A 12,473-nucleotide genomic window follows, 5' to 3' on the forward strand; every position below is an offset into this window, starting at 1 on the left:
AAGCAGAATAAGAAAGTTTCACCACAAAAAACTGCTACACAGTACATAGAGTACTGATGATGATGGTGATTGTGTTGATGTGGATGTTGACAGAGGTATTTTGTCTTTAAACAGCTTCCTCAGGGTCAGGACCCCCCGCAGCCGTTATCAGTGACGCCTAAGACAGAAGACGATCGCTCAAAGTCCGCCCCCACCTCACCGTGTGACCAGGGTAGCAGAAATTCATGAACTTCAACCTGCGTGAAACAACAATCAAATGAACAAAAATACCAGAACTCATCTTATTCTTATTTCTGTACAGAAGCGAAGGAGCTGGAGAACATCCGGAAGGCTCTGTCGTTTGACCACCGAGGAGAAGAGCACAAAACACAACCCCTCTCCTCCTCCTCCTCCGCCTCGTCTGTTGCCACTGTAACGGCGGACAGTCACGGAGGTGGAGGAGGTGATGGAGGTGGAGGAGTTGATGGAGGCGGCGCCAAAGTGGAGGGTGAAGGAAGCCAGGAGAACGGAGACGTCAAAGGTCATAGCGCACCTGAAATGAAGAGGATGCATCTGCATGATTTTCTGTTCATCAAAGTTCTGGGAAAAGGAAGCTTTGGAAAGGTTAGTTTAAGACTTTGGCATTTTGTTCACTTGTGTATTTGTACACAGTTTATGATTTTAATTTTTGGCTGCAATCCCTACTCTATTCTTCTTCATTCTGCTACCTACCTGTATGTTAGTAAAATCGGTCCAATGAGAGACAGAGAGGAACAAAAGGAAGACATAAAGAGGAAAATAGGGTTGAGGAGGGATAATAAATTCTCTCCAGTGTTCTGACTGTTGTGTGTCATGTGACCAGGTGATGCTGGCGGAGCTTAAAGGCAGCGACGAGGTTTACGCTGTCAAAGTGCTGAAGAAAGACGTGATCCTGCAGGACGACGACGTGGACTGCACTCTGACTGAGAAACGGATCCTGGCCCTGGCCAGAAAACACCCCTACCTGACACAGCTCTTCTGCTGCTTCCAGACTAAAGTAGGAAAACACACACACACACATAAACAAACTCACATGCAGACATACTGTACACCTCCAGGGGGCAGCATCAGACCATATTTGAATCTGTGGTGTCCAGCCGTGCAGAAAAAAAGTTAAGCACTGAACATACTTTTAAAACACATGAGTACATTCTGAATCTTTCAGAAATTATAATGGCAAGAATGAACTTTAATTTTAATTTAAATCAGTGTTTTCCAACTATGGATGCCAATCAAAGGAGGTAAATCTTAATATTTCTGTGACACTTTACCTCCAAAAAACCTTAAAAATGAAACAATGTTAGAGGGAAAGTTGAACTGCTCACACCTGATGTTTACGCCAAATAAGAAAATAATTAAATAAGAACAGATTCATTATGTCTCACCACATAAAATAGATTCACTTACCAAAAATGTGGCATTTCTAGGTTAAATATGCCCGTAGCAATGGTGTGTTAAAGGTTAAACACATACTGTACATTTCTAAACAGAAATGTACAGTATGTGCAGACAGCATCTCTTTCTGTTCAGGGACAAACTGTCCTCATTCTGTACGTTTTGATTAAACGCTGTATGTTGTGCTGGCAAACAGGTGTCAGTTTCACATGAGGCTGGAAATTCACACAGTTCACAGAGACTCGATGTTTTGAGACCAGGAACAATTTCCAGAACGCTTTAAAACAACTTTCACACTGATGTCATTAGTAAAGCATCTGCCATCACTTCACTTTGGTCTCCCTGCTCTCGCTCTCTCTCACACTCTGCTCTTCTCTCATCATCCCCACCTCTCAGCTAATTTGTCCATCCGTACAGTAAGTGGACGATGACGGATAGACACACAAAGGGCACCCGTGAGTGGGACGCTGCTAACGCCAACAGGCTACTGTATGTTTTGTCTATCGTATATTGCATACGTGTTTCTGTATGGAAACATATAGAGACTCTACATGGACTTGTGTGTGTGTTGGTACACGATGTGTATTTGTGGCCCTCCCAGGTGTGTACTCTCTCCCGTTTGCCAACTTGCTGAAGGAACAGGTCACATGTTGATGTTGCAAGTCCTTTCACTGCAACTTGAGCCTGACAGTGCTGAGAAGGCTGCACAGGTTTGAACTTTAACCAGACCTCGAGAAGAGCTGCACAAGCCTGAACAGTGAAGAAGTTAACTCAAGGCGTCTTTAATGTTCCCTTTTGCCAAGAATAATGAATACAACCCTGAGTTTTGAGAAAGTTTCCTCTTTTAAAAACTTTCATCAGTTGTTTGTTGTTGTTATTTGTTAAAATGACACGTATTAGAGTATAGATCAGTGATTGGTGTCTCAGAGTTCAGCTGAAGGCGCTGGTTACATTAAGAAGTTGTCTATATGATTCATGGTCAACTGTCAAAACTACTCAGCTCATGCAGTAAAGAAATCTAATGAAGGGCGGGAAAGAGTCATATTGAGTTATAGGATTTTGTTTATGCAAAAGAAATGGCCACTGGGAGATTATTTTACCTTCCTCCAGTGCAAAGCTGAACTAAAGAGTTTTCTTTTTTGATTTGACTTGTGAAGCGATCCGACGGCTTCATAAGACGAGACCTGAGGAATCCTCTTGGGCGCCAGCGGGAATATGTGTCACCATTTAGAGATACTTGGCCGGTGTACAGTGCGAGACAAAAGTCCAAAAATAGATGCTTTTGCTTTGTTTCCTGCGGTGGATTAGCAGGAGTCAAATATGTCAGGGTGGAGGAGTTGGGTGCAGGACGTTTTGTTCTGGAAAGCTTGAATCTAATGACGGCGTCTTCTCTTCAGTTTATTTATTCCTGTTATTCTCCCCTGAAGCAAACACAAACATACGCAGGGTGGATGGATGAGAGACACAGAATAGTCTTTTTTTTTTTTCTCCATTATTTTTTCAATATTTTTTTGGTCTCCTTTCTTTTCTGTCTGATGCACACACACACACACACACACACACACACACACACACACTATGGCAGTCAGAGGTAACTGGGAGTGTGTTCTTGGACAAAACAAAGGGATTGTGGCTCTTACATAACTGCGATGATCCTTATCAGGGACATGACGCGTATTCCATATGCTGCGTGACCCCGCACCCCTCATCAACAACTTCACGCTGCTTCCCGTCAACTCCCCGCGTTTCAGAAAAAAATCACTGTTGATTAAGAATGCAACGAACAATCATTTTCTTGACTAATTGTTTGGTATAAAAAACTTGAACAGCACTTGATGCTTTCAGATGTTTTGTTTTATCCGACCAACAGTACAAGATATTCAGTTTACAATTATGTAACCCAAGTAAAAAAGCACAACATGCTCACATTTGAGACGTTTTTGCTTGAAGAATGTATTGTAAAATAACTGCCTACTGTTGATCAATATATTTAAATATTTCTATTTCTCAGCAGCTCATCGCCGTGAATAACGTATTTCTCTTTGTCTCTGCTTGAGGGGATCTTTTGTATATGATCTGCACGTCCCTGTTTGCTAGCACGGTATCTGTCAGGAATTTGAGTTTTAAAGAGATTTGGAGTACAACACCTTCATTCCTTCGCTCCCCCCTACCCTCATTTCACTGTGAGGCCCCTCAATGATGAATTTACTGTAGTGTACCTGCAACACAGCATTCACTGTGTTCAGACATGTTGTCTCCTCAGTCAGAGGGCACTTTGGCAGGTACACATACATACACTATAGACACACTATAGATCATTTGAGTGTGTGTGATGATGTTAACTTAAAAAACACATAAATATATTTTTAAAGAAGTAATATTTTTGGACATTGTTGCAGTAGAGTTGCTGCTTTCCCTTTATTATATTTTATATTTATTATGCATTTATATATATTTACATATAATCTATTTAAATACATATTTTTCTTATTTGATTTCTTAAAGTACCTCTACTCTTGAAGAAGCCACTCGTTGCGCTATGACATCACTTTAAAACTTTAAAAAACTACACCGTGTGACCTATGTCCTACCTACACTGTCCCTCCTTGTTCTTCCCCTCCCTCCCTCCCTCCCTCCCTTGTTCTTCCCTCCCTCCCTCCCTCCCTCGCTTCTTAATCGACTGTGCGATCACAGCCGTTCCCCTATCAGCATAATTACCCCCGAGAAATGTAAATAACATTATACAACAGTAGCGCTGGGCTTCACTCTGCTCTGCACACGCATGCAGAGTGGGGAAGTAAAGGCAGGGAAGAGGTGAGTGAGGAAATGAAGAGAGAGAGGAGAAGAGATGATTAAGAAAAACAAGAAAATCTGGTTTTAGACAGATTGCAGATTGTCAATAGCTGTGACTGTAAATTGGCTATTCTTTTTTAACAGAGTGAAGGGATGATGATGAAAAGGTGACGAAGAAGGGGAGAGTGTGTGCTAAGAAGTGAGTGAAGTAAGGAACAAGACAGATTACAATGGAAGAGAGAGTGTTTTTTAACGAGCTGTAATTGGGGAACATCAGAGGCAGCAGAGACGGCCAGAAACAAGCCAGGTACATTAATGAACCTTTGTTCTCTTCTGCGTAGGAAAGAGAGAGACAGATGAAGCTACACAGGAAGGTAGGAAGGTAGAAAGACAGATAGAGTGAAAGGCGCAGAGAAAGATGCTCAGAGTCAGTGGGGTCATACAGACGTGACAAAGCAGAGGTGACATACCTGTAATGTTTAGTTAAAATGCACAGAGAGTCACTCATATTGTCCACTAAGCTCATGAAAAGACCAAAACCAACATATTTATGCAACCCGTTTTTGGCCCTCAGGTCCAAACCCATTAGTTTCTTCTGACGATGTGAGATATAGTTTCATTTGAAAAGGCTCAGTTATTTCCCAAAACAGCTGAACACTGTGTTTTTTAGCAAACATTGTTCAAACTGGAGGAAATGGTGCATTTAAGATTATTTTCTGCGCCGTATTAATCCACATTTGGCGCTCTAGTGAGTATCTGGGTTCAGCAGGACGGTGTGTGTGGGGTCAAAATAAACTGTTCATGGAAATGAAGTAACATATCACCCAGGGCAAGAGTGTGGCTCATTGTGGAGCTCTTTGGCAAAGAGGGATAAGGTCTATACACAGACAATAATTCATAGTAGGATCAAGTTATTGTTGTCTTTTTGTTTTTTAAGGTTGTTGTTGTTGTTGAAAATAACTAAAATGTAGGAAACAATACAACTCTGTTGAGGAGCAAATGAAAATGCTAAATTTTGTTCTGTTTCATGTTGTGTCACATTTATTACTTGAATCTGAGCTACACAACAGTAGATGGATTACAAATATGAAATATAAGACTTATAAAAGATTCCATAAACCAGTTGAGGGGAGTTCTGTCTCTCTCTGCCTCCAACTCGCATCTTGCTTTCCAAAATTCATTTTCAATAGTCACCTGTGCCTTTAAAATAAATGTGCTCTAATTACGAGCTGGAAATAATCCACACAACACACGTCATGTTCGATCCAGAAGAATTCAACCTTTCATTATGGATTGAAGGAATTAAAGTACTTTTCTTGCTAACTTACTTTTTCCTCAAATCCTACCCCTTGTATTGATGACAGTATGCTTTTATTGCTGGTGTTTGATTTTCTCTGTGATGTTCCTGGATCAGCCCAGAGGCAGACATAGAGTATACAGTATCTCACAAAAGTGAGTACACCCCTCACATTTATGTAAAAATTTTATTCTATCTTTTCATGTGACAAAACTGAAGAAATGACACTTTGCAACACTTTGGAGACATGCTTGGCCAGTCCATCACCTCTACCCTCAGCTTCTTTAGCAAGGCAGTGGTCGTCTTGGAGGTTTGTTTGGGGTCGTTCTCATGTTGGAATACTGCCCTGCAGCCCAGTCTCTGAAGGGAGGGGATCCTGCTCTGCTTCAGTATGTCACAGTACATGTTGGCATTCAGGGTTCCCTCAATGAACTGTAGCTCCCCAGTGCCAGCTGCACTCATGCAGCCCCAGACCGTGACACTCCCACCACCATGCTTGACTGTAGGCAGGACACACTTGTCTTTGTACTCCTCACCTGGTTGCCGCCACACACGCTTGACACCATCTGAACTAAATAATCCAGGTCTCATCAGACCCCAGGACATGGTTCCAGTAGTCACTGTCTGCTTGTCTTCAGCAAACTGTTTGCGGGTTTTCTTCTGCATCATCTTTAGAAGAGGCTTCCTTCTGGGACGACAGCCATGCGGACCAATTTAATGCAGTGTGCGGCGTATAGTGTACAGGCTGACCCTCCACCCCTTCACCCTCTGCAGCAATGCTGGCAGCACTCATAAATCTATTTCCCAAGGACAGCCTCTGGATATGATGCTGAGCATGTGCACTCAACTTCTGTGGTCGACCATGGCGAGGCCTGTTCTGAGTGGAGCCTGTCCTGTTGAACCGCTGTGTGGTCTTGGCCACCGTCCTGCAGCTCAGTTTCAGGGTCTTGGCAGTCTTCTTATAGCCTAGGCCGTCTTTATGCAGAGCAACAATTCTTTTTGTTCTTTGCCATGAGGTGCCATGTTGAACTTCCAGTGACCAGTATGATGTGCACTCACTTTTGTGAGATACTGTATTTAAGTATACCTAAGCTATATGCCTCTTTTCCTTAAATACTGCAAGAGAGACTAGGTGCTCAGGTTACCCAGAGTATTCATCTTGGTTGAAAGTCTTATCTCAGGCTGTTTGATAGTTACGCTGACAGATAATCAGGCTGCAGTGATTAAAAAGGGAGACAGTTTGACACTTTGACACAGAATCACAGTATGTTTATATGAAGCTAGTCTAAAATACATCTGAACTGTTTAACAAAACCAAATTTTTCACATTCGATCACTCTTTTGTCACATCTTGGCTACAGTACCTTTACTTCCTTCCTTGTCTGGTGACAGCAAGTCTTTGTCTCAAGTGTTGTAGCTATCACAACAGACAAAGACAGTCTTGTTGTTGACATGTAATAATATCCAAACGCAGTCTCAGCTTTACAATTACAATGTTAAAACAAGGCTTTTATGGTTGTGACATAGCCGGAGCAATCAGCTCTTCAGGTGAGAAATCAAGTGAAGTAAAATCCCTAAACTCCTGACAAAGCTGCTGAGAATCATCAGTGTGTGCTTTTTGTGTTTTGTAGTTTGGGTCTGAGCTGCAGTAATGGCCAGCATATGTCTCTTCTGATGCCAGCTCAGGATTTATCTTCTTACCAGCGCAATTATTTGTGTGTGCATGTGTTCTTGTACTTCTTGTACTACCTTCAAAATAAGAGCATTTTCTTGAAAGTGAGGACATTTTGTTCAGTGCTCACTGTCCTCACTTCTTCAAAGGGCTGTTTGAGGTTTTTCAGGTTCAGGTTAGATTGAGATTGAGTTAAGAGAAAGGCCGCGATCATCGCACACACACATTTATCACAACCTCCACTTTAAGAGGTTTTGTGGTGCTGTAACAGTTTCACGCCACTCCCATCTTTTGCTGCTGCATGAGGACAAGAGGTCAAGAGGTCGCATGTCAGGAAAACAAAGAGTAAAGTTAGGTGTTAGTTAGTTAAACGACCAATGCAGTCGTGTTTCTGGACGTTCTCAAGTAAAGTAAAAGTGAACAGCGTCAGTAAAAATATCTAGAAGTATCTGGAATTTCAGTAACTGTCTCTTGTGTACATTTGTAAAGGTAAAAAAAATCAAGTAAAACCTATAACAGTGATGTCATACGGTATCAATTTTGTCTTTCTTCTTAAAAGTACTAATGAAATTTAGGAAGTCACCTTCAGATAAGACAAAACAATATAAACTACAAAATAAAATTAAAGACCAAACGAAAGCAGATAAAAGGCCTCATCCATCCATCCCACTCCCTTCCTTCCCTTCTCCAGCTATCCCAACATCATTATCATCCTTCACTCCACCCTGGTGTGCTTCTGACATGTTCTCAATCTCTCCACATAGTGAAGATGTACATTTAACATGAACAGTGCCATCAGAGCATTTTTCTGATGATAAAAACCCTGCTCAGGACAGAAATGCACAATAATCTACCTCATTTCTGCTACTTACAATCACACAAACACACTCGCTGCACACTACACTTGATCATGGCTTTATAAGGACCTGTCTTTCCTGGAAGTCTGTTTCTCATGAAACTAATCAAGACAAACTACTCACTTACCAAGTAGGGTTTTTTTAACCAATGAAATTCAAGTGTTCTGCTCATTTGTTTTTACGGGAACGAGGAGTAAGAAGATATTCTGTGGGAGAACCAGCAGCAGCCCACAGCACGCATTTAACTCCTGTCAGCCATCGTGAAGAACGACAGTGAGGGCATGCTAGAACAGTGAACACACACACACACACACACACACACACTCTCTCACACACACACACAAACTGTAGGAACACACAGGTTTCCCAGCCAAATATGTGTCAGTCTTGAGCAGTGGAGAGTTGTTCTTTTCAAAGCTGCTGTCATTAGTGGATGCATATATGTTTGCTGTTCTTGGGATGCAGTTCACGGATACACACACACTTTGTTTGGGCATCGGTGGGACAGATACATCACTACGCTACTGACTGAAAAACAAAATAGAGCCTCTCCCAAAAAGAAAACAGCTAACTAAGTGAAATGAAATTGTAATTAGGTCTGATTATCAGGCTAACACTCCCCATTAGGTATCATTTACATTTAATCAAGGACTGATTTTTGTCATATTTTTTGAAATATATCTATACATTGAATAAACCCAATCTTGTTGGATGTTTTCAACTTGTTTTTACTTGAGCTGGGTGTCTCGGCTTTAGCTGATTAGTGGTCACATTAGCTGCAGAAACTGTGACTTCTTCCCTGCACTGAATTCCTCTTTTGCATGATTACATTTTCTTGTATCACTGCGGTCTTTTGTGAAGTACGTTCTGATCGGTCCCTTTGGTCCATCGTAATGTAATGTGCATTGACACCTGCTATCAGCAATGAAGGGGGAAGCTGAGGAGGTCCAAACCTCCTCTAATAAGCAGACATGAGGATGCTTTAAATTTGGAAGTGGTTCTAGTTCATAACAGGTTCACTACACATTGTATTCTGCACGTTCTGGACCACTTACAGAGCCGTTTGCTTTGTTCGACAGTGAGCGGCTGAGCACTAGGACACAAGCTTATTTAACTGCATTTAACTGCTTTTTTTTTAAAGACAAACATTCTTGATCTTGTTCCAAGACCACACACACAATATACTCTGTCCCTCAATTACAATCATTTCCTGCTGACATCATCAGTGCAAAAAAAAAATATAAATCCTGCTCTTAAAGGCAAAGTCCACAAATTACACACATGACTCTAAAATCAACTTCAGAGTATGATTCATATATCTGGACAGTTATTGTATCAGCATTTACAAGGAAAGCATTGTGATAAAGCTTTCATCAAAGGTTATCAAAGCAGTGATTAGAAAAGTGTGAAGATCTGAGTCGAACCACAGAGTGAAAACAAACTCTGGCTCCACGTTCTGCTGAATGAAATCACTGAGTGCATCTTTAGTGTGGCTCTGTGTGGTAATGACTAGCAGCCAAACACTAATGGCTCATAATGTTCCGAGAAAAATAGGGCAGCAATTCACTTTTTTTGTTTTTGTACACGGACAAAAGTTCAAAACCCCACTTGTTGTTTTTTGTTCCCAGTTTTGACTGATTTTAATTTGTGTTTTTACTGTAGCTTCGTGAAGGGAGTTCATTTTGTCTGGTGAGGCATTCTGTGACATCTTAAACCAAATACAGATATTTTATAGTTTTATGTTGCATAACTGCAGACTTGAAAATCAAGCACATTTATATAACCTTTGTTTAATCTAATTGAGTTCTCGTTTTCATGGTAGACCAGAGAACATAATATTGTGTAGCTAGGTAATAAAAAAAAAATTAAAAGATAATTACAATTTTTTTTATTTTTATTGTGTGTTGTTTTAGACAGTAAAGAAAGACACAATATGAGTCAAAGGCTTTGGTTACATAAGGTGCATGTTGAGACTTGCTGTACATACATTATACATTACAGCAGGGTGGTGAAGAGAGGGAATGTTTTATCTCACACACACACACACACACACACACACACACACACACACACAATGGTCAGATAACCATCAATACATTATTGTCTGTGTTGAGTTGGAGATCATCTGGGTGTGTACTTATAGAACATGGAATGAATGTGTGTGTGTGTGTGTGTGTGTGTGTGTGTGTGAGTGTGTGTGTGTGTGTGTGTGTGTGTGTGTGTGTGGAAGCCAGCATCTGTACATTTGTAATTACACTCAGGAAATGTTTATTCATGTTTGATTGGGTGGGACCAGCCGGGACTCTGGGTACATTTAAACAAACTATTTCGACATCCTGTTTAAAGTTGTTTTCAGGAGGAGTAGAGCGAGAGAGCGAAAGAGAGAGAAAAAAAATCTGGCTGAGGTGGACCGACGGCCCCTTATGTAAGACCCGATCATGAGGCCTCTTTAAACTGATACTGGAGAGGCCTGAGGTCAGCTTTGAAAACATGGAGTGTGAATGTAGTCGGATCAGCCACAAAGGCCTCCAGCTGCTATGGGTGAGCAGCTGAATTCAGGTGAAAGTAATCAATTTGAAGCAATGTTGCAGTCTATGCAGGTAGGATACGAGCAAGAAACCAAAACAGGCATGACCATTTAACAGACTAATCTACCAAAGATCTATTTCTGCATTAAATACATTTTTACTTTGCTTGCATTCATGAAGTTTTCAACTCAGCTTTTAGTCTCTGGCTTCATGTTTTATTTCCATGCAGTGAGGTTTACTGATTCTGAAAAAAAGAACTGGTGTCTGTTCGGCTGTGTCAGCAAGTACCTTGATATGAGGGATTGGAATCAGTATCTGCACAGAAAACGATTGGCACATCACTAGTTGCTTGGAAGAGTTTGCAGCTTGCTTCATTAAAAACCAAAACGTACCTAGAAGGTTCTCAAACCACCACCATACTGTTGATCTGTATGTTCAGTATGTTCCATACACTGCGTGCTCTCTTGAATGTTGTAAGACACCTTTCCCATTCCTTCAGGCAAAAAGGTTCAGGCTTCAACACACACGCACTCATTGCTTTCTATGTAACCTCCATCGCCTGTAGTGTTGAGCAGACCTGGAAATACATCATTTTAGGGGCAAAGATAAGAGGAAATCTGGGTTATGACTTGGCGTATCCTGTGATGTATGTTCAGCTTTTCAGAAAAAAAAACAGGAAGAAAGTACAAGATTACGGGAATATTCCCTCATTCAGGACAATGGCAACAAACAGGATTGTCGAAACCTTACCTAAAAAGTTGACTGTTTCTTTTGTAATAGTGTTTGGTTAACTGGAATTATGTCAGTTTAGGAAACCACCTTCCTCCCTGCAGTTCTACGTCACTTTTGATGAAGACGGAAGATTATTTGGAAATCAGGAAAGATCCCAACATTTCAAAAGAAGCAGTAAATGAGAACATGAGAATTTTTTTTTATTTAGGCTACTAATTTTTTTTTTTGTTTGACAGTTCACTAAGGTTGGGTGATGTCTACATTGAAAGATCGGGATGGAGGATGGCATCGGGGGCGCGTGCGGGAGGGGGATAGCGGTCGTTTTATGTGCATGTGTTCACTCGCACAGACTTGGTAGCCTATGATGTTACAAGTAGTGGAAATTTTACAAACAGGGACCAGGTACACACAAGGTGCAGATGTTGACTCTTCTGTCCTTTTCATTACGGTTTGTGGCGCTGTACAACACATCTGCCCAACTCACTAACATCTCTCTCTCTCTCCACTGTGTCCGCACGGACAAGTAGCATGCACGTAAAAGAGAGCTCATGATCCGGTGGATTTCAGGTGAAAGAAAGGGAATTTATGAGCAGATGAAAGCAATGTGGAGAAGAAAGAGAGCCAAATGTTTAATTATGGCTTTTGTGAAGCTTTTTTGTTCACCGCGTCTCCGTCTACCGCAGAACTGTGACAGCAGCTGCTCTAGAGTGACGTCAAAGTCGCATTAATTCCGATACCGGTGTACAGACTGAGGTCGCATTTAAAAAGATCCGATCTGTATCAGATTTGGATCACATATGAAAGTGGCCCTAATCTGAACTGGAAAACGTCAGATTCCATGTGACTTGGCTTGTTCACACTGTTATAAAAAGATCAGATCTCAGTCACATATGAGCAAGGACCACACTACAATAGTGATTAAAGGCTTAATGGTGTAAGGTAGTACTGGATGTTGAGAAAGGATGCTTGTGAGAAAGCGGATGAACATAATGTAAAAAGAGGAGGTCAACAAATTCTGAATTCCATTTTGCACTCGGTCAGTTGAAGGATTAAACATATGTCCTCTACGGGCTGACAAATTTTCTGAATGTCGTTTTCCAGTGATAACGGGATAATTTTCTCATAATCTCGAGATAACAAAACAGTAGTTTAACACAGGGGTCAGCCTGTGCATTTCTTAA

General features: G+C 41.2%; 1 protein-coding gene across 1 annotated transcript in view; it reads left to right on the forward strand.

Annotated features, from left to right (window-relative positions):
* LOC123980646 (protein kinase C epsilon type-like) overlaps nucleotides 1-12,473 on the forward strand; it is a 78,771-nt gene that overhangs the window by 40,446 nt on the left and 25,852 nt on the right. Inside the window, exons 8-10 of the mRNA XM_046065161.1 lie at nucleotides 115-211; nucleotides 302-603; nucleotides 842-1,015. Of these exons, the coding sequence (XP_045921117.1) occupies nucleotides 115-211; nucleotides 302-603; nucleotides 842-1,015 (573 nt within the window). The remainder of the gene's footprint in view (nucleotides 1-114; nucleotides 212-301; nucleotides 604-841; nucleotides 1,016-12,473) is intronic.

The sequence above is a fragment of the Micropterus dolomieu genome, linkage group LG12 (assembly GCF_021292245.1).
Source record: "Micropterus dolomieu isolate WLL.071019.BEF.003 ecotype Adirondacks linkage group LG12, ASM2129224v1, whole genome shotgun sequence".
In the NCBI taxonomy this organism is placed as follows: domain Eukaryota; kingdom Metazoa; phylum Chordata; class Actinopteri; order Centrarchiformes; family Centrarchidae; genus Micropterus; species Micropterus dolomieu.